The sequence below is a fragment of the Lynx rufus genome, unplaced genomic scaffold, assembly GCF_022079265.1.
Source record: "Lynx rufus isolate CCGP_SWC_20201006 ecotype Redwood Valley unplaced genomic scaffold, mLynRuf1.p SCAF_24, whole genome shotgun sequence".
Classification (NCBI taxonomy): Eukaryota; Metazoa; Chordata; class Mammalia; order Carnivora; family Felidae; genus Lynx; species Lynx rufus.
Genome location: NW_025814839.1, coordinates 13,969,694 through 13,988,326, shown reverse-complemented (window position 1 = coordinate 13,988,326; position 18,633 = coordinate 13,969,694). Strand labels below are relative to the sequence as shown.

The 18,633-nt window shown below is 55.5% G+C and overlaps 1 protein-coding gene across 4 annotated transcripts; it reads left to right on the top strand.

Moving 5' to 3' along the window:
- The first annotated feature begins 32 nt into the window (after window positions 1–32).
- On the top strand, window positions 33–18,369 carry ADORA2A (adenosine A2a receptor). Of its 4 annotated transcripts, XM_047088152.1 has the most exons (5): window positions 5,670–8,627; window positions 8,757–8,941; window positions 9,327–9,909; window positions 16,584–17,346; window positions 17,520–18,369. In XM_047088152.1, exons 3-5 carry the CDS (start codon window positions 9,578–9,580, stop codon window positions 17,571–17,573), a joined length of 1,149 nt encoding a protein of 382 aa, XP_046944108.1. In that variant the 5' UTR covers window positions 5,670–8,627; window positions 8,757–8,941; window positions 9,327–9,577; the 3' UTR covers window positions 17,574–18,369. The 4 variants fall into 4 exon arrangements, with proteins under 4 accessions (XP_046944107.1, XP_046944108.1, XP_046944105.1 ...); XM_047088149.1 differs by having other exon boundaries at window positions 16,584–18,369; XM_047088151.1 differs by lacking the exons at window positions 5,670–8,627; window positions 8,757–8,941 and adding an exon at window positions 33–139 and having other exon boundaries at window positions 16,584–18,369.
- Window positions 18,370–18,633: the final 264 nt, after the last annotated feature.

The window sequence follows — 18,633 nt, the reverse complement described above, 5'->3', positions numbered from 1 at the left end:
TCCCCGCGCGGCGGGGCGGGGCGGGGACAGCGCGGGTCTCGAAGCCGCCTGCAGGGGGCGCCCGTGAGCGGCGCGACCGGAGCCCGAGCCCGAGCCCGAGACGCCGCGGAGACAGCGGGAGCCGGCGCGCGAGCTGCAGGTCAGGAGGGGTCTCCAGTCTGGGGTCCCGAGGTCCCGGGCGGGCGGCCTAGCGGCAGGGGACCGTCGGAGGCTGCGGGGTTGGGAGGGACGGGTGGCTCGGGACCCCTCCCCTCAGGGCACCCCGCCGCTCCTACCCTCTCTTCCCGCCGCCCCGAGAGCGAGTTCACAGAGCTGGGGTCCGATCCCTGCCCCGAGGCGGGGGCTGAAATGGCGGGTGCAAGGGCGGCTCAGGCGCGGACGCACGTCCGAAACTCGGTCGAAGAGCGGTGTGCGACCCAACGGGCCGCCCCAAACTGGACCGGAAGGTGCGCACGGGTGGGCGGGGAGGGGAGGGGGCCCGAGAGTGAGGCGGCCCCGGCGGCGGGGCGTGTTGGGCAGGCGTCTGGACCCGCAGGTGACGTGCGGAGAACGTCCGTCGGTCCGTCCAGGCGCCGTTGGCCGGCCCCAGGGCACTCGGCGAACCTTTCCGATGCGGCCGGCTGGGGTGGGCTGGGGGCGCCGAGGTGCGGCCTGAAGGAGGGCGGGTTGGACCCCCGGGGGTGAGAGAGGGCTTCCGCAGGTGGAGAAGCCCGGGGCGGGGACGGCATTCCGGGGAAGGAACGGCGAGGGCAGACGCTCCGCATCCCTAACGCCTGGGGCGCGGCGAGGAGTCTGGAACGCCGGGGCGAGGCAGGCGCGTTCCGGGGACATTGGTGGCGGGACCCGGACTTAGGGAACCCAGGGGAGGCCGGAGGACGGGCAGGGTGGGTACACGGCTCGGACTGGTCCAGGCCGTCCGCCGGGCTGCTTTGAGCGGAGGTAGGAATGGCGGGAATGGTGGCGGCCCTCGAGGGACTTGGCGCAGGACGGTCCAAAGGATAAACGAGGGGGCCGAGGCCCCGCGGCACAGAGATCTCTGCGTTCTGGCACTGCCAGGCCGCTTTAGATTTTAATTTTTCATACTGTAAAATGGGAAGAAGGTGGAGCCCTAGGGATCTGTTGGGGTTTGAGAAAGAGAAGCTGGGGGGCAGGTCTCCCCATCCCCCATTCCCTAGGACTGGAGTTGTGGCTGGCCCCTGGGAAAGGAGTAGGCTGTCCCTTTGGCCAGCTGTCCCTCGCCATCGTAGGGAGCACCCAGGCCCGTTTCCACCCAAAGGGACTGTGCTTGCCTCCGGCCCAGAGCTCAGGCTGCCCTCTTTGGTCTCTGCTGTCCAGCTGCCTGGACTGCCAGCTTCTGCACCCTCCAGAAGACTCCATGTTGCCTCCATTCCCCAACATGGTTGCTCCTGGTTGTCCCGCCGGTGGGGAGGGGGGGGAGGGACCATGATGGGGAGCTGGGGAGCTCTCTGGAGCGCAGTGGGCCGGGGAGGATGTTGTGGGGTCAGGGGCTCCCTCCTTAGTCCTGCTGTAGCTAATCCTGGAGGCCTTGAGTGGGCTGGGAAGGCTCTGCCCTGTGGGCCAGCTCCCCATTTCGGGTCTCAGCCGGTCTATGACAGGAGCTCCTCACTGTGGCTTGTCCACAGGTAGTGGTGTCAACACCTCCTTGCTCTGTCCTTGTCCTTTAGAGTCCTCATGGTTCTCCCAGGTTCCAGTGTCCCTCTGGCCACTGCCCCTCCATCCCAATCCCCTCAGTGCAGATCAGGTTCTGGGCTAAGCCAGCTTCCCTGTTCATAACCTCAGAGAAGCTGAGGATGGCCCAGATATGGCTGGGAGGAGAGAGGCTTTGGTCCAGGCCAGTCCTGGCCAACCTTTGGGGGCTTACATGTTGCCCTCCCTCATGTTGGTCTGTGAAGTGTAGGCCCCCAACCACACTGTGGTCTTGCCCCCCAGGAGCCCACGGCCCAAGAGAGGCTGGCTTCAAGGGTACCAAATGGACCACAGATTTCGATGCCCAAACCTGGGTTCTGCTCTTGCCTCTTTGGTGCACTTGCTGGGCAGCCTTGGGCAAGTCACTGCCCCCTTAGAATCTGTCTTATTTGTAAAACAAGCATGATGGAATGAACAATGCTTGGTGTACAGGGTTGTGGAGAGTAAATGAGAGATGAGCATGAGAGAGAGGCAAGGCAGACCAGAGGACAGGTTGGGGTCTATGCTTTAGTTAGGGAACAGAGGGAGGCTATTGGCCTTGAGGTGGGGTGGGGGAGGGCACCACAGGGGATCACTGTTGACAGAGGGACATGTGGATTGGAGTTGGCTTGGAGGCAAGCACTTGGTTTCAGGGCATCACACCCTGCAAACAAGCATCTAACTGCATTCCTGAGCTACCTTACCCCAGTGAGCTGGAATAGCCATCCCAACCTTCTTGTGGCGTTTGTCTCGTCTGCTGCAACTCAAGCTGGGCACTGAAAGCTGTGCACACGGGAAGCTAAGGGGAGGATGACCAGAGGGATGGCTAGGGCATGAAGTATATGCTGAGAAGGAGTTTGGGGGTGTGTGTCAGGGGCTACTGAGGAGATTGTCAGGTGCTGAGCAGGCAAAAGGAATGAGTCTGAACCCCCAGGGAAGGAGCCTGGGCCCAGGGAAGCATTGGCAGTCACAGAAGGGAGGGGTTACCTCATGGTCTGGAGGTTGGAGGGAGTAGTTGGGTTGTGGTGCCTGAGGACAGTATCCTGGAGGTCTGGGCTGGGGTCAGATGGGGAAGGGAAGTGGGGGATGGATAGGAGCTTGGAGCTGGGATGCAGACAGCACTCCCTGCCCCCCACCCCCACCCCCCGCCACTCCCCAAGAGACTGCTCATCTTCTGGCCAAGGCCTGGGAGCTCTAGGTGGTAGGGAGGGGCCATTTAGTGGCAAAGGTCCCCCAGCCCCCGCCTATAGAATCATGAAAAGGACCCCTGTATTGTGGAGTCCATGGGATCCTTCTGGGGATGGGAAGGTCTGCGTGGAGGGGAAGACCAGCTGCCTCTCACTCCAGCCGGGGGCACATGGGAGCTGGGTGCTCCAGCTTTCCAGGACTCCCTCAGGCCCTGAGCCTCACAGAGGCTGTTGTCTTTGCCTGGACTCTCTTCCCTCCCTGCTCCCTCACTTCCCTGTCCTCCAAGTCCAGCCCAATCGGCCCCTCCTCTGGGAAACCATCCACAGTGCTTTGGGCCCTCTTCTGAAGGACAGTCCTGTTTCAGAAGTTGCTGGGCAGGGGCTGGTGCCGCTCCCACTTCTGCTGCTGCTACACCCACCAGCCCAGCTATCACTTGGGAGGAAAGGCTGCCTTAATGCACCAGGGAGAGGCAGGCAGCACCACTCTGGTGCCTCTCCTAGTATCTGGGCTGGTGGTCTCTGTCTGCCCATCCATCACAGGGGCATTCACCTCTGGCTCCTCGGTGGACTTTGCAAATTGTGGGGGTGGGGGGCGCCTCATGGAACGAGGAGCAGTGACAGAGCCGTGTGGCATCTGGGCCAGCCCACAGGCCATGCTGCAGTTGGTTTACCCTCTCCCTTCAGCCTCCAGGGCTGCATCATCATGCCTTCATCCCAGGGACCCCAGAAGTGGGTCTGCCTCCCTCCCATCCTCCACTTTCTGGGCAGCTCCTGCCCTCCAACAGGCCAGCCTTCTCCCAGGGCCCCACCCCAGGCCCACTAGGGCCATCTAGGAACCTCCCCGCCTCCCCTCACCCCCACCCCACATCTCTTTCTGGCATCATAGTGCCTGTCATCCTACCATTAGAGGGTTCTTTTCAGGGAGGTGTGGGTGCTATGCACTTCCCAGGGTGCTGTCTCTTAGGAGCATCGGTACAGAAGGGAAGACTCTGCTCAGGATCTCAAGGAATGTGGGATGGAGCAGGAGTGGGATCCCACCTGAGCTCCTTCCACCACAGAGTGGGCACCCAGCACCTTGTGTGTGGGGTGACCTCTTGGAGGGAGGCCATCAGATGCAGCAGCCAGTGAGAGGGTGAATGGCCACCTCAGGCTGGGAAGATGCAGTCTCTCCAGTACCTGGCCTGGACATTCGGGGATGGCAGACGAACTCTGGGCCCCCTGTGGGGAGAAAGGAGCTGTGGCAAGGCCCTGTGGCCCCAGAGGCTGGTGCTGTGGAGGCTGCTCTAGGGGGACTAGACTCAGTGCAGGGAACTGGCTCTCCACCCGGCTGGTTCCTGCACACATCCTGCCCTCCCAGAGCTGAGAACAGCAGCCACATGGAGGGCCTGTGGGAGAGGGGGTACCACTGGATGCCTGCCTGATACTTTGGGCCGAGCCTGCACCATGTTCCTGAAGTTATCCTGCAGGGAGGGAAGTGGGGAGGCAAGAGGCACCGGTGCTCCACGGCTTTCCTCCAGGCAGCACCGGAAGACACTGGTCCCACTCCAGTTGATGGGGCTTGGTAGGTCCCAGGGCCCTGGGGTTCTGGGAGGCTTGTGCCCAGGCTTGGGCCACTCCAAACACCAGTCATGACAGAGCTAGCAGAGGGCGTGTGGTTGGCAGCAGGAGCTAAGCTGCCTGTCTAGCTATTTCTTCTTTCCTTGTTGCTCTCTGCACGCTCACTGAGCTCCCATTAGACAGATGTCCATACTTCTTTCTCAATTTACCTTCTGTGTCTCTCAACAGTATCTCCTGCTGGGCTTCGTGTCTTTGTGAAGTTCCTGTGATAATACCTCAGGGCTGATCATTCCTCAGATCCCCAGTTGTCTCTTCAATTGTGTACATGCTTGAAGTGCATCGTGTTGATGGTGCTCTCTTTCTCATTCCCTTGACTTTTCATTTTGGGGACCTTATATTCTTTCTTGCTCATATTCATTCACCTGTTCTTGTTTCGCTTTTGCCAGTCAAGCCATAAGTTCTCCTTCTTGTTTATGGGTGCTATTCCTTTTTTCATCTCTTTGAAGACCCTAAATGTCTTTGAAAAACATTATTAGATTATGACCTTCATCTCTTCCAGAATGAATGAAACTCCATATTCAGGGTGCTGCTGCTTTATCTTTCTTAGCTTGAGCTTTTCTCCTGTGCTTTGAAATTGTGGCTTACAGGGTCATCTTAAGTGGGAATGGAGGCCCTGGAGACAGGGAGTGACCTGCACACTAAGGCAGCAGCTGGCTCTCAGCACACTCTCCTGGGACAGTTCCTCCTTCCAGGTCCCCTGCTGTAGGCTCAGGACCTTGCTAAGGCCAGGCTCAGTAGCACGTGGCACAGAGCTCCCTGTGATCCAGCAGTTGGGATGCTGCATGGCACAGGGTAGGCATTTGTATAACATTTGCTATGAGGAAGTAGTGGAAGAGACACAGGTTAGGATTCTGGAGCCCAGGAATGGGCCAAGCATGGTTATGCCAGGTCTGAGTCCCTACACTTGGCTTAGTTTATTGCCCTTAGCAGCACCCAGGAGCAGAGGTGCAGGGTCCTGCCTGGAAGGCAGGCTCTGGGGTGTACAGCCACCATCTGGGCATGTGTACAGAAAGCCTCACTAGTCTGACTTACAAGGAGCCAGAAGTGGGCCAGGAAATATGTGGGTTTTGATTAAATGGAGTTTTAATTAAAATGGCCAGGTTGGTGGGGATAAGAAGGAAGGCCAGAAGAAGCAGCAGTTTTGAGTCTGACTCCTGGGAATCCTGGGAGCTGTCCTTTCAAGGCTTATCATGCACATTCCCCAACATGTGTCTCTAGTTTATATGGGACAGCTTCTGCCCTCTGCCCTGTCCCCAAAGAAGGATAATCACAGGGAAATATTACATTATTAACATTTAATTTCCCCTCCTGGCTAGCAACAGATGACTCAAGAATTAATTAGAGTCAGCAGAGAGGGATAGGAAATTGTCAGATCCTGGCTCCGCCCCTGGCCCCCTCCCCTTGGGCCTCCAACCTTCCTGTCACTCTAGGAGGCCTCAGAAGGGAGGGAAGCAGAGAGGGGCCAGCAGGCCCCAAGAAATCTTCCTGCTTCTGTGTTTATTATGGGCATTTCCCTCCGCTCTATTTCACCCTTTTATGCTCTTGGTATCTGTAAGACTGGGAGAGATTGTTAATCTCTTTGGGACTTAGCTTCCTCATCTGTAAAATGGGGCTCATGGGGCCAGTGAGAACACAGATGACCGCAATGTCCCTGTGCCCTCACATCATGAGCTCCCAAGCAGGCTGCACAAGCTAAGAAGGTCTGCGTAGAGTCTCGGCATCCAGGGAGAGTGCAGGGTGTGGTGGCTTAGTGGCGGCTGGAACCTAGTGGCATAGGGTCTCTCAAGTTGTGTTAATTGCCATTTCCTGTCAGTGATACATACGTTAGTAGCTTGAAATTGGCCATATGGGGAGCATTTACACCATGAACGTCTGGCAAAGGCCACAAGTTAGGATGCCCCCACCTCCCAGACTGATTTGCCCACCTATGGCTGGGAAGCTCCCAACCTTCCCACAAAATAGCCCCAGTAGGAGGCTGTGCAGCCTTCTCCCTGCCTTGTCTGCCCCCTGGTGCCTTGAGCTCCACTGATGAGGGCAGTGAGAGTTGAGAGCAGCAACTAAGCTGCTTGGGGCCAGCACTCTGGTTTGACAGATGCCCAGGTTTCCTGTGGGGCCAGGCCAGTCTCACTCCAGGATGTGCTGGCAGCAGCTAGAAGAGCCTGCAGAAATGCTGTAGGAAGGGCAGATGGGCAACTAGATGTGCAAGGAGGCAGCCTTTTAGGACTCAGGGGCATTAGGTGTGCCTTTAGCCCCTTGCAAGACTGATGTGGGTAGGAGGATCGGTGACCACTAAGATCCATTGCATCCAGTGAGATTGGGAAGGTGCCCCAGGCATGGTGGGCAGTAGAAAGGTAGCTTCAGTTTAGTCAGGAAGAGTGTTGGTCCCAGGTGCTGTTCAACATGAGGGCCCATGGCACAGAGGGTGGTGGTAGGGAGACCCTGAGGACTGGGCATATGTAGGCAGGTACCCAGGGCTGCCAAGAGAGCCTCACCTAACAGAGGGCTGGGTTAGGCCCCTTGAAGGTCCTTCCACTCCAGGCAGCCTGGCTCATGGAGGCAGCCTGGCATCCAGGACGGGTGCTGGTGGTGTGACCCCATCAGTAGGGCTCAGGGCATTGGGGCAGGACAGCCTGGCTCCACAGAAATGTGATACGTATTTGGGTTAGGTGGATTGTTGGTGATCCCACCTCATCTTCCCCCAGGCCGGGTGCCCTCTGAATCTGGACAGTGGTCTGGGGCCAAGTCATGCTTCTAGCCTGGGTTGGTCTGATTGGCAGAGGCTGTGGTGCCTCTGAATGCAAATTCCCCTGGAGAGGTTGAAGTCTGGGTAAGAAGGGTGGCAGGTGATGGTTAGGCAGCTAGGAGAGCAGGCGGCTCACTGGTAGGAGGAGGTAGGGTTCCCTAAGGCTCCCTTGGCCTGGACAGTAGCCTGCTGCTAGTGCTGGGCCTGGGAGGCCCCTAGGAGTAGTTCGGGGCCTGTCACTTCCCTTCTGGAGAATAAAAACAAGACCCTAGACACACGGCTTCTGCAGCTGGGGGCGGGGTAGGGGGGTCCCTGGTGAATGCTGTCTTAGGCTATAGGCCAGGAGCACCAAGGGACACTCTGTGGCCAGGGATAGCACCAGGAGACTTGGTCTGATCCTCCTCTGCCAGTGACATGCTTTATGAGCAGCTGGCTGGCAAGTACCCTGTGTATAGCAGGGCCCTGAGATTCATTCATGGTCTCTTGGTGGTGGGCCCCTGCCAGGCCTGAGAGAAGCCATTGGGCTGGCTGCAAGAACCCCCCCATTTTTCAAGCACTTTGCCTCCTCTTCTCTGTCCTGCTTCCTGGTGTTGCGTGCTCCATTGGAGCCTCCTAGTGGGCATAGGGAATACCCCTTGGATACAGTTCCAGCCGCCTGAAGCACACAGGAGTCAGAAGGAAACTTGGTGTTCATCTGTTGCAGCCTGGCCCCTTGAACATGGCCCGGGACCACGAGTGACCTTCTCCCAAGATCACCAGCCCTGCTCTATCCCTTGTGTCCTGGAGGAGTGAGGGAGGATGCAGTTTCCTGAGCCCAAGTGTGGGAAGCTGAAGGGCAGCTTTGGGCCTCTTGTCTCCATGCAGGCAGCAGTTGCCGCCCATGTGCACCTAGGGCCCCGTGAAGGCCCAGGACGGGAGGAGTAGGTTGATTTGGCATGAGGGGACACCACTGGGCAGCACATGTGAGCATGCTAAGGTGGGGGCAGAGGCTGTGGGGAGGGGCCCCTAGGCTGGTAGGGGATATGGAGACCATTTCACAAGCTCAAGGGTGAACACTAGGGGTTTGGGCTGGGGGAAACCAAGACCTCTACTTCTGCTTGTGCTTCTCAGGAGGGTCAGCAATTCCTTACATTTCTATGACATTTTCACTCTGGGGGAGCCCTTTAAGATCTGTTTATTTCCTTCTCATAGAATCATGAGTGAGAGCTGAAATGACCCCCAGAGGCTATCTGGGGTCCAATCTCCTCACTGTATCAATGAGGAAACTGAGGCCTAGAAAAGAAAAAAACATCCTTGCCTGCAGTTCCCCAGGAAGTCCTGGCTGAGCACCCTGCCTTCTGCACAGCACCAAACTGAATTCAGTCTGTCCTGGCATCAGCCAGGCAGAGGAGCAGGTTGGGGAGCGGGCGTGGGAGGAGGGAGGGGGGGGAGGTGAGGCGGTTCCCTTGCCCAGATGTGCAGTCAGCTGGCAGGGGCTGCTGAGGAGCGGGCTCCCTTGGTGACTGCTCCTCCACACTGTGCAGCATCACCAGCAAGGGCAGGGGGGCTTAGCTGCCAGCAGTGGAAGACAGGACAAGATGGACCACCCAGGTCCTTCCAGATTGGAACTCTAGGCCTGCTCCTTAACCTAGCAGCTTAGGCAGGTGCTGGTAGTTCCCAGGAAGAGCTCTTGGGGGATGGAGCAGACTGAAGCTGGCTGAGAGAGAAGGTAGGTGGACCTGGGAGAGTCCAAGGGGGTGAGGGGGCCTTTCTGGAAGGGTCATGGGGGTGGCAGTGAGCTCAGGGACCCAGGAGACTGGCAGGGCTGCCACAAAAGGCTTGAGAAGCTGAGCATGGGGTGGGGGTGGGGGCAACACAAGTGACTTCACTTTAAAAAGATTCCTGACTCCCCTAGAAAAAACAAGGACTGAGGCTGACCCCCAGCCCTCTGTGTCCAGGGTGGGAGGGGCAGGGCACAGTGGGCTGTTCTCAGGCTAATGCCTGGCCTGCAGGGAGGGCATTGGTAAGCTGGGGCTGAGGGCTACCTCTGGGAATCTTCAGCTTTTCCCTCTCTGCCCATGGTCCAGCTCCTCACAAGGCTTCTCCCTTGGCAGGTGCCTCGGGGACTGTGAAGCCGAGCTGAGCCAAGATGCTGCTGGAGCCCCTGAAGAGGGTCTGGTTTCTGGAGACTCAGAGTTGGCTCTGAAACAGCCCTTGGGGAGCCCCCCCCCCCGCTTGCCTGCAGGGACGCTCTTGGCTCCTGTGAAGAAGGGGCTCAGGGGCCTGGGCAGGGCCAGCTGCACTGCAGCTATGGACCGTGAGCTGGCCTGGCCCGCGTCCTTGCTGACCCTGCCTGTCTGCGGCCATGCCCACCATGGGCTCCTGGGTGTACATCATGGTGGAGCTGGCAATTGCTGTGCTGGCCATCCTGGGCAATGTGCTGGTGTGCTGGGCTGTGTGGCTGAACAGCAACCTACAGAACGTCACCAACTACTTTGTGGTGTCACTGGCGGCAGCCGACATTGCTGTGGGAGTCCTCGCTATCCCCTTCGCCATCACCATCAGCACAGGGTTCTGTGCTGCCTGCCATAATTGCCTCTTCTTCGCCTGCTTTGTCCTGGTCCTCACACAGAGCTCCATCTTCAGCCTCCTGGCCATCGCCATTGACCGCTACATCGCCATCCGCATCCCACTCCGGTGAGCTGGGGGCTGTGGGCGGTGGGCTGCCCATATTCTCTTCTCTGGCATGCCTCATGCTGAGGTTCACATCTCTGAAAAGGCTGCCTGTACCAAGGTCTGGTCTGCCCCAAGCCAGGGCCAGGGTGAACCTGGGGTTAGGATTTAGTCTGTGATGTCTGTGTGTTGAGCTGAGGACAGGGTCATGGGGCTCAGTCTGGGGCTTTCCAGGGCTTGGCACATGGCCAGAAATCATGCCAATCTAGCTGATCCCTGTGGGCACAAGGCACCCTGGCCCTCCCCAGTCTTCCCCAGCCTATTTGGTTGAGGCTGCTGCTCTTTGACTGTGGCAGATGTGTGTGGCCCAGGCCTGGGTGGTGCATCTGGGCCATCTTCTCACACAGCATGATGCTGGGGCAGGGCAGGGCACCACGGGAAACCACAGGCCCTCAGAACCAGAAACCCGCCTGCCTGCCTGCCCTAACTCCTCTGGGCCAGCCACACAGTGTGGACATTAGGAAAATGACCCAGAGAGGGGAAGTGACTTGGCTGAATGCCACAGTGAGTCACTTAGACCTATATGCAAATTCTGTGCTCCTCAGGTCAGCAAGTACTGATGGTCTTAGAGACAGCCTGTGTGCTCAGCTAGTGGAAAGGGGTTTTTGTGAAGTGACTTCAGCCATGTATTGTGTAAATGAAGACTTTCCCGAGGCTGAGTTTATTTAACGTGGCCTCCATCTACCACAGATGAAACTAGGAAGTAGGTCCCTCCCTCTCTCCTCCCCGCAAGGTGGGGGGAGTGGTGAGGGGCAGGAGAACCTCCTGCCCCACCTCCTTGACCCTCTATCTAGGAGCTGGGTTCCACAGCCTGGGTGGCTGCAGACCCTGAGGGAGGTCTCAGAGGACCAGGGTACCTGGCCCTGTAGTGAATTCTCCCAAACAAGTGAAGTGCCTGCCTCCAGAGTAACCCTCAGCAGCCCCATGCTGGCAGAGTGCACCCCAGCTGGAAAGAGGAGCAGGCTCAATGAGCAAATGGAAATTTAGAGTGTCAAACCAAGGGGGCCCTTAGAGGTCATTTCCTCTCATCTTCTAGATGGAAAAATGAGGCTCAGAAAAGGGAGCCAGCCCTCAGGGCCACACAATGAGTTGGTAGCACAGTTGGGACTAGGCCTAGGAAGAAATGTGACCTGTCACCCACTGTGACTCCAGTCTTTGGGGAACAGGGAAGCCCTGGTCTCCCAGACCTACTCCCAGGAGTAGGTGGCCACTCCTGTCACCTGGGCTCTAAGGGGGAAGAAGGCACCCTCATCATGCTGCTCAAGTGAAGGGCCCCACGTGGCCCTATAGGACGCTCTAGTCTCAGGAGAGCCTAGGACTCTTGCCAAAGAGGAGACTCTAGCCAGTCTTAATATAGGACTAGTCTGATAGTGCAAAGCAGAGTTCAGAGTCCAGGCTCCCTGAGGAATGCTCAGAACACGGGGTCCCAGGTGGACTAGAAGGCAGAGAATTGGTGTCTACTTAAGGAGCCAAGCTGAGCATGGGCTGGGCCTGGGCTAGCCCTGGTAGGAACATTCAGTGGGGAAGCAGAGACCTCACTTTCACTTCCTTCCCTGATTCAAAGGGCAACGGCATCCTAAGGAGAGATCAGGGCTCAGTTGCAAGGGTCTTGGCTTCTTTTTCTTATCTCTCTCTTTGCTAAGAGTCAAGAGAATGATTCCTGATGTAGGAGGATGGGACGTGCTGTGTGACCATAAAAAGTCAGCTGTCTCTCCCTGGGCCCATTTCCTCATCTATAAAAGGGGATAGGCCTTTCTGTCCTTCTGAGCTCACAAAGGTGTTGTGAGGGTCCAGTGAGCAGATGGGTGTGGTGAGGCCCCTGGGTGGGAAGGTTGGTGGGATGGAGCAAGTGGGGATTCAGCCCGTTCTTGAGCTGCTGGAGATTCAGAATGGATCCTGGACCTGCCCTGCCCCATCTGTATCACCAATACCTATGATCTTCAGAGCAGGACCTAGTTCCACCGAGACTTGGCTGTTTGATCATTGCTTGATAAAGCCTTGGAGGGGTCAGCCTGGATCTCTTGGATCTGGGAGCCATTAGGGATGATGATGATGGTACTTATCTCCTACCTCAGGCAGAGAGCTTCACAGTTGCCCAAGGATGTTAGCACAGTTTCTCCTTTGATCTTCACAGCCTAGCACTGGCCAGGGAAGACGTGATGACCCTGTGTTACCCATGGGGAGGCTATAGCAGGAGAAAGAAAAGTCTCTCGTGACTTGGGGGACATCAGGGCCCTTCACAAAGTTCCAGACTCCCTTGGGTCTTTCCACTTACCTATTCCTCAAGGGCCCTGGGCTGGGGACAGCAAGGTGCACAAAGGTGTCCAGGTAGGGGCTCCTGAGAGCAAGATGGGTACAAGAGGGAATGACGTGAAGGCAAATGAGAACCCAGAGCTCCTGGCAGATCTGGAGCCACTGCCTGACTCAGGCTGCCTTTTCTGCCTCCCCCACATTCCCTGCCAGCTGGGAATCTCGCTGCCTCTGCATGCTGTTTCCTGCTCCACTCCGGAGGTCCATTTGGCTACTCTGAGGTGTCCATTCTCTGACTGCTGCCCTGGATGCCTAGCCCTAGGCCTGCATCACTCACCATTAATTTATTTCTCTCTCCTTCTTTCCTTCTTCCTTTCCTTTCTCCCCATCTCTCTTTCTTTTGTTAAAAGGATTCAGTTTCAGAAAAATCTGTGCTCCTTCCCAAGTACAGGGACCTTTGGTGGGCTAGGGCAGGGCCTAGTCAGGAATCCAGCGAGAAGCAGCCTGGCCAAAGGCAGAGATGGGAGCTCTTGGTGTCCCTGGAGGAAGACAGAAAGCCCAGAGTGAGAGACAAAGGTTTTCATATCCTAGGAGACTTCTGCGCCCCTTGTCTCCTGCCTCTCACATTATTAACCCCTGGTGAGTGCTCGCTCTCCTTGGGAAACGGACTACATGTGGGGCAGCAGTTGATGCAAAGACCTGAATTGTATGTGGTGAATCACTGCCTGGGGACAAAAACCCCCTGGCTTGTAAAGAGGGTAGGATCAGGGCTCCCAGGAGGAGGTAACTCTGGATGGGTCTTGCAGGATGGGTATGAGTAGGCCAAGCCTAGACAAAGGCCACAAAGAAGGAAGGACCATGTGGGCCTTGGAACAGGAGAAGTGACAGAGACAGAAGAACAGGAGGGCAGGGAGGGTGTGAGGCTAGCTCAGGCCTGCCTATGCTCAGAAGGGAGTTTGGGTTTCACCCATGCATCAATGGGTGTTCAGTTCTTAGATCACTGGCTCCTTTAGACAACTTAGGAAAGCTCCGCCTTCTCTCAGTGTAAGGAAAATGCACATGAAGCCCCACTTAGAATTGTGGGTGGTATTCTTGGATCATAGAATGAGTCTCCAACATGGGTGATGGGAAGTCCCCAGGAAGGGGCACCTGTGAGCTGAAAGATGCAGGGATACAAAGGCACCTCCAAATGTGGCAGGCAGCACTCTGGCACCTGCTTCCTGTGACACCTCTGGGCTCCCCCAAATGGCAGAGTGTTGCTGTGCTGGATACCTCTGGCACCCCTTCCACTGGACAGTGTGTCTGGGCCCCAGGAGGTCAAGATGTGATTGCCATAAGTCAGAGACATAGCCCAAGGGGATGCCCCTGGGCCAGGCTATGGCTTGGCTGTTGTTCTATTTGGGCCCTAATGCTGTTCCAGTTCCCCAGGGGCCTGGGTCCAGAGCGCTCAGCCTAAAGGCTTTTCTTCTGAATAATAAAACTAATCTGTTTGATGTTTGTGTGTGTGTGTGTGTGTGTGTGTGTGTGTGTTTAATAAGTTATTACCTGCACATACTAAAACATTAAAAAAGAACAACAGAGTATATGGTGAAAAACTGTCCCTTTTGTCCACCGCCCTACCTTCAGTTATCTTCCTGGAAGGCAGTGTTGAGAATCTGCCCAGAGATATTCTTTGTAGGCATAGTCAAGTGCTATTAATGTATGTTTGTTTCTGTCCTCACAAGGGGCTTTCTTTTTAAAATGCAGTTCCAGACTTCTGCTCATGGGTTTCCTTGTCCATAAAAGCAGACAACTGGACAGACCAGGGATTTTCAAACTGTCCCCGGAAGCCTTTGGTCTGGGCCTGGGTGTCCCCACCAACTCATTCATTCAGTGAATATTAAGCTGCCTCCCTTCCTCAGCAGCCTCCTTCTGTGATTGCCTGGGAATGCGGGCAAGAAGGTCAGCTGCTAGAGGACAATTTGAAAACCCCCAAAGCAGGTGGCTTCCAGGGTCCTCTACACCATCTCTACACCATCTGCTCCTGCTTGGTTGCCTCAAATGATAGGAAGCTCACTTTGCCTGAGGCAGCCCATTTCTTGTGTGAACAGCTTAGCTGAGAAGTTCTTACTTACCCCAATTCACAGTCCACCCCCCTGTAATTCCCACCCACGGATTATACATTCTGCCCTCATGGGACTGTGTTCACAGGCCCTGGATTCTTAGTTCCATTTTGCAAATGAGGAAACTGAGGCTCAGAGATGCAGAGTGACAGAACATGGCAAAACAGGAATGCACTAGCACTGGAACTCAGGGAGGGATACCCTTTTCTCAGGAAAAATACCAACATTAAAATAGCTTCCTATTCAATAAGATTATATAAATTATAATTAGCAGAGTACAAAAACAGTGCCCGGCACACAGCAAGTGCTGTGTAAGTATTAAATGGAAAAAGAAAGAAAAAGAAAAAACCTAAGACTTTGTGTTTGAGGCTCCAGAATAGGAAACAGGGCCATGTAGGCTCTCTGTGGCTTGGTGGAAGTGAGCAAGTCCATGACCCTCCTCCTGTTGCAAGCACCCAAGCCCCTGCTAAATGGGGCTGAGGGGTTCCTGGGAGTGGCCCTGTCCAGTTATTCTTTGGATTCAAAACTGACATAGATTCAGAACTGACAGACTTACCTTGGCCCGAGTTGCCTCTGGGCTCCTGAAATGTCCATAGCAAGTCCATTCCTCTCCTTAGGCTTCAGTTTTTCCATCTATAAAATGAGGCAGTTGGATTAGATAAGAGGTCAGAGGCCACAAGACTTTATCCCCCTTTATTTGAATTTGTTGACAAAATTTTAACCACAGGCGATTTCACCTAGAAAATCAGCTCCTCAGCCCCGTCTGAGGTCTGGCAGCACTGGAAGCACATTGTGCATAAGCGGCCAGGGGCTGAGCAGCGTCAACTGTCTCTTATACAGACAGTAAATGCCCTGCCAGCCTGCCTCACACATTTGTTACCTGTAGGCCCATGTTTGCCACCCATGGACTAGTTTCTGTGGATGCTTCCAATTCTGGAAATTAAGTAAAGCACATTTTTCCTTGGCACCTGCTGTGTGTCGCTTTCTTAGTGCTGGCAGTACAGTGATGGATGCAGGAAAGCCCTGTCCCAAAGGGGCCCCCTACCTCAGGGGCCCAGATGGAGTAGGGATTTGGTGCACTTGGGTAGGAAACTTCTTTGGGAAGGTATCTAGCCTGAACATAAAGGATGGATAGGGTTTACCAGGTAGAGGGGAGGGCAGTCTGGTGTTACCAGAATCAAAACCATTAAACAAATGGTTATCTCTCAGAGATCACTGAGGTCACCTTCTTCAGTCAGAGATAATTTTTTGATTGTCCATTCTTTAAGTAAAATCTATGCCACCGGAGCATCTGGTTGGCTCAGTTGGTTGAGTGTCTGACTCTTGATTTTGGCTCAGGGCATGACCCCGCACTGAGTGTGAAGCCTGCTTAAGATTCTCTCTCCCCTTCTGCCCCTCTCCCCAGCTTGTGTGTGTGTGTGTGTGTGTGTGTGTGTCTCTCTCTCTCTCTAAAAAAAGAAAAAAAAAGACTTAAGATTCTCTCTCTCTCACTCTAAAAAAAAACATCTATGCCACCTTTTCTATGGACTTGGGGCCAGCTTTCTGGCTGGCAGATCAGGTCACACTTGGAGTCTGGGACTGCATCTGGCTGTTTAGTCCTGAGTGATTTCAGTCAGATTACTTTTCCTCCTTGGACCTCAGTACCTCATGCAATTCTTTCCTCTTAAATGTTAAGACATATCAATCTCATGTCTCTCCAGAGGGCTGTGGGTGAATCTGGAAGGCAGAGAGGATATTTGACCCAGGACCTCCACGACCCCCTCCTCCCCTCTGTGCCACCTCTCCTTGAGGGCTTTCTGGAGACCCTATGTCAAGTGGGGAAGGAAGAGCATGGAGTACAAGAGACATGAATCGCCTACAAGTCTGATGTGGCTGGTTCTGCCCCCGGCCAATGAGTGTACCCTCCTGGCTTATTCCCACTTTTAAGGAAAGCTTACTCTAGCATCAACTAAGACTAACGTGGAGGTGATAAGTTCTCTCACTTATTAAGTCCCTCAAAGAGAACAGAGTCTGAGGACTACTTTTAATACTATTTGGTAACCATCTGAATGTCTATGCAGTGGTTTCCTTTCCAGGGGGCCGGCTCTCCTGTTTCCTGCTGTGGGAAAAGGCAAGGGCTTGGGCCTCCACTGAACAGAGGAGGATAGTGAGGCTAGGAGGCAGGAAGTGAGTGGTCCAAAACCTTACAGTCAGCAGATCAGGCCCAGGTGCCTCTCTGGGTTTCTGACTCTTAGCCTCTCCTTGTCTTGGTTTCTCAGACATCTGATGCTGGTCTCCTTTCCCCAGGTACAATGGCTTGGTGACTGGCACAAGGGCCAAAGGCATCATTGCAGTCTGCTGGGTGCTGTCATTTGCCATTGGCTTGACTCCCATGTTGGGCTGGAACAACTGCAGCCAGCCGAAGGAGGGCAAAAACCACTCACAGGGCTGTGGGGAGGGCCAGGTAGCCTGTCTCTTCGAGGATGTGGTTCCCATGAACTACATGGTGTACTACAACTTCTTTGCTTGTGTCCTGGTGCCCCTGCTGCTCATGCTGGGTGTCTACTTGCGGATCTTCCTGGCTGCTCGGCGACAGCTGAAGCAGATGGAGAGCCAGCCTCTGCCGGGGGAGCGGACTCGGTCCACGCTGCAGAAGGAGGTCCATGCTGCCAAGTCGCTGGCCATCATTGTGGGGCTCTTTGCCCTCTGCTGGCTTCCCCTGCACATCATCAACTGCTTTACCTTCTTCTGCCCAGAGTGTAACCATGCCCCGCTCTGGCTCATGTACCTGACCATCATCCTCTCCCACACCAATTCCGTTGTGAATCCCTTCATCTATGCCTACCGCATCCGTGAGTTCCGCCAGACCTTCCGCAAGATCATTCGCAGCCATATCCTGAGGCGACGGGAGCCCTTCAAGGCAGGCGGCACCAGTGCCCGGGCCTTGGCAGCTCATGGCAGTGATGGAGAGCAGATCAGCCTTCGCCTCAATGGTCATCCTCCTGGGGTGTGGGCCAATGGCAGTGCCCCCCATCCTGAGCGGCGGCCCAATGGCTATGCCCTGGGGTTGGTGAGTGGAGGGAGTGCCCACGAGTCCCATGGGGACATGGCCCTCCCAGATGTGGAGCTCCTCAGCCATGAGCTCAAGGGAGCATGCCCAGAGTCCCCTGGCCTTGAGGGACCCCTGGCCCAGGATGGAGCAGGAGTGTCCTGATGATCCACTGAGTTTGCCCTTTCCTCCAGGAAGGAAATCTTTCTCTTTGGTGGATGGAACCAGTCACGTTGGGAGAAGAATGAATGTGCCTGGAGACCCTTCTTGTGGCCAGTTCCCACTTTGGACTGAGAGGAGAGTACCCTGGCTGGAGCAGCATGAGGCCCAGCAGGAAGGGTTTGGAGTCCGAGGAAGCAGACATTTCATGTTGGGAGGCCCTGCATCAGGTCAGGGCCACGGCATCAGAACATCTTGGCTGGGCAGGGCCCAGTACCCCACTCGAAGCATCTAGAAATACCACCCTAACTTCACAGAGCAGCTGTGGCAGAGCAGGCTGGCTAGCCCTAAGGCTGGGGGTGGCTCCGACAGACCCCCCTAATCACATACACACCACCCTTCCGAGACTTTCCAAGGGTTCAGGAGCTGCTGTGCCCAGAGGTGGCGTGTTTTTGTTTTTGTTTTGTCCAGGAGAAAATGTTAAACCTGAAGAAATCCCTTTTTTTTTTTTTTTTTTTTCAAATCATCTTCCTTCCCTGGTTGCTGGGTCTGTTGTTGGTCTTGCTGCTAACCTGGCCTCAGAGGTCAGCCCAGGGAGTCCCAGGCAGCTCTCACTGGCTGCCATGAGCTGCCATGCACTTCTTACCCCATCAGCCCCAGGGCCATTTCTTAAGGCCACAGAGCTGGGCTCAAGGACAGGGAGTTGTAATGGAATGGTGTCAGACTGTGGGCTTAAGGGAGGAGGTGGGGACTGGCCCACCATGGGGTGTGCCTGGGTAGCTCAGAGCTGCCCAGTTAGAGGCCCTATCTAACTGCCTTTCCTTCTGAAGGGAATGTTTTTTTCTGAGATAAAATAAAAATGAGCCATGTTGTGTTTTAAACTTGTCCAATGAGAATGGTGTCTGAGTTCCTTTCCCCATTCCATAGCCAGGCCTGGCACACACATATATGGGTGTGTATTGCATGTGTGAGAGAGTATGTGCATCTGTGCAGACAGACAGTCTGCCTGCCTGGGGATGCCTCCACAGCCTCCCATCTTCCAAGGGAAAAGGCTGTCTGGATGCACCAGAATCTAAATGCCCATGAGCAGCCCCCAGACCTGTGTTCCTGTGAGAGAGGGGCTGTGGGAGGAAGGACTCTTTCCCCAGC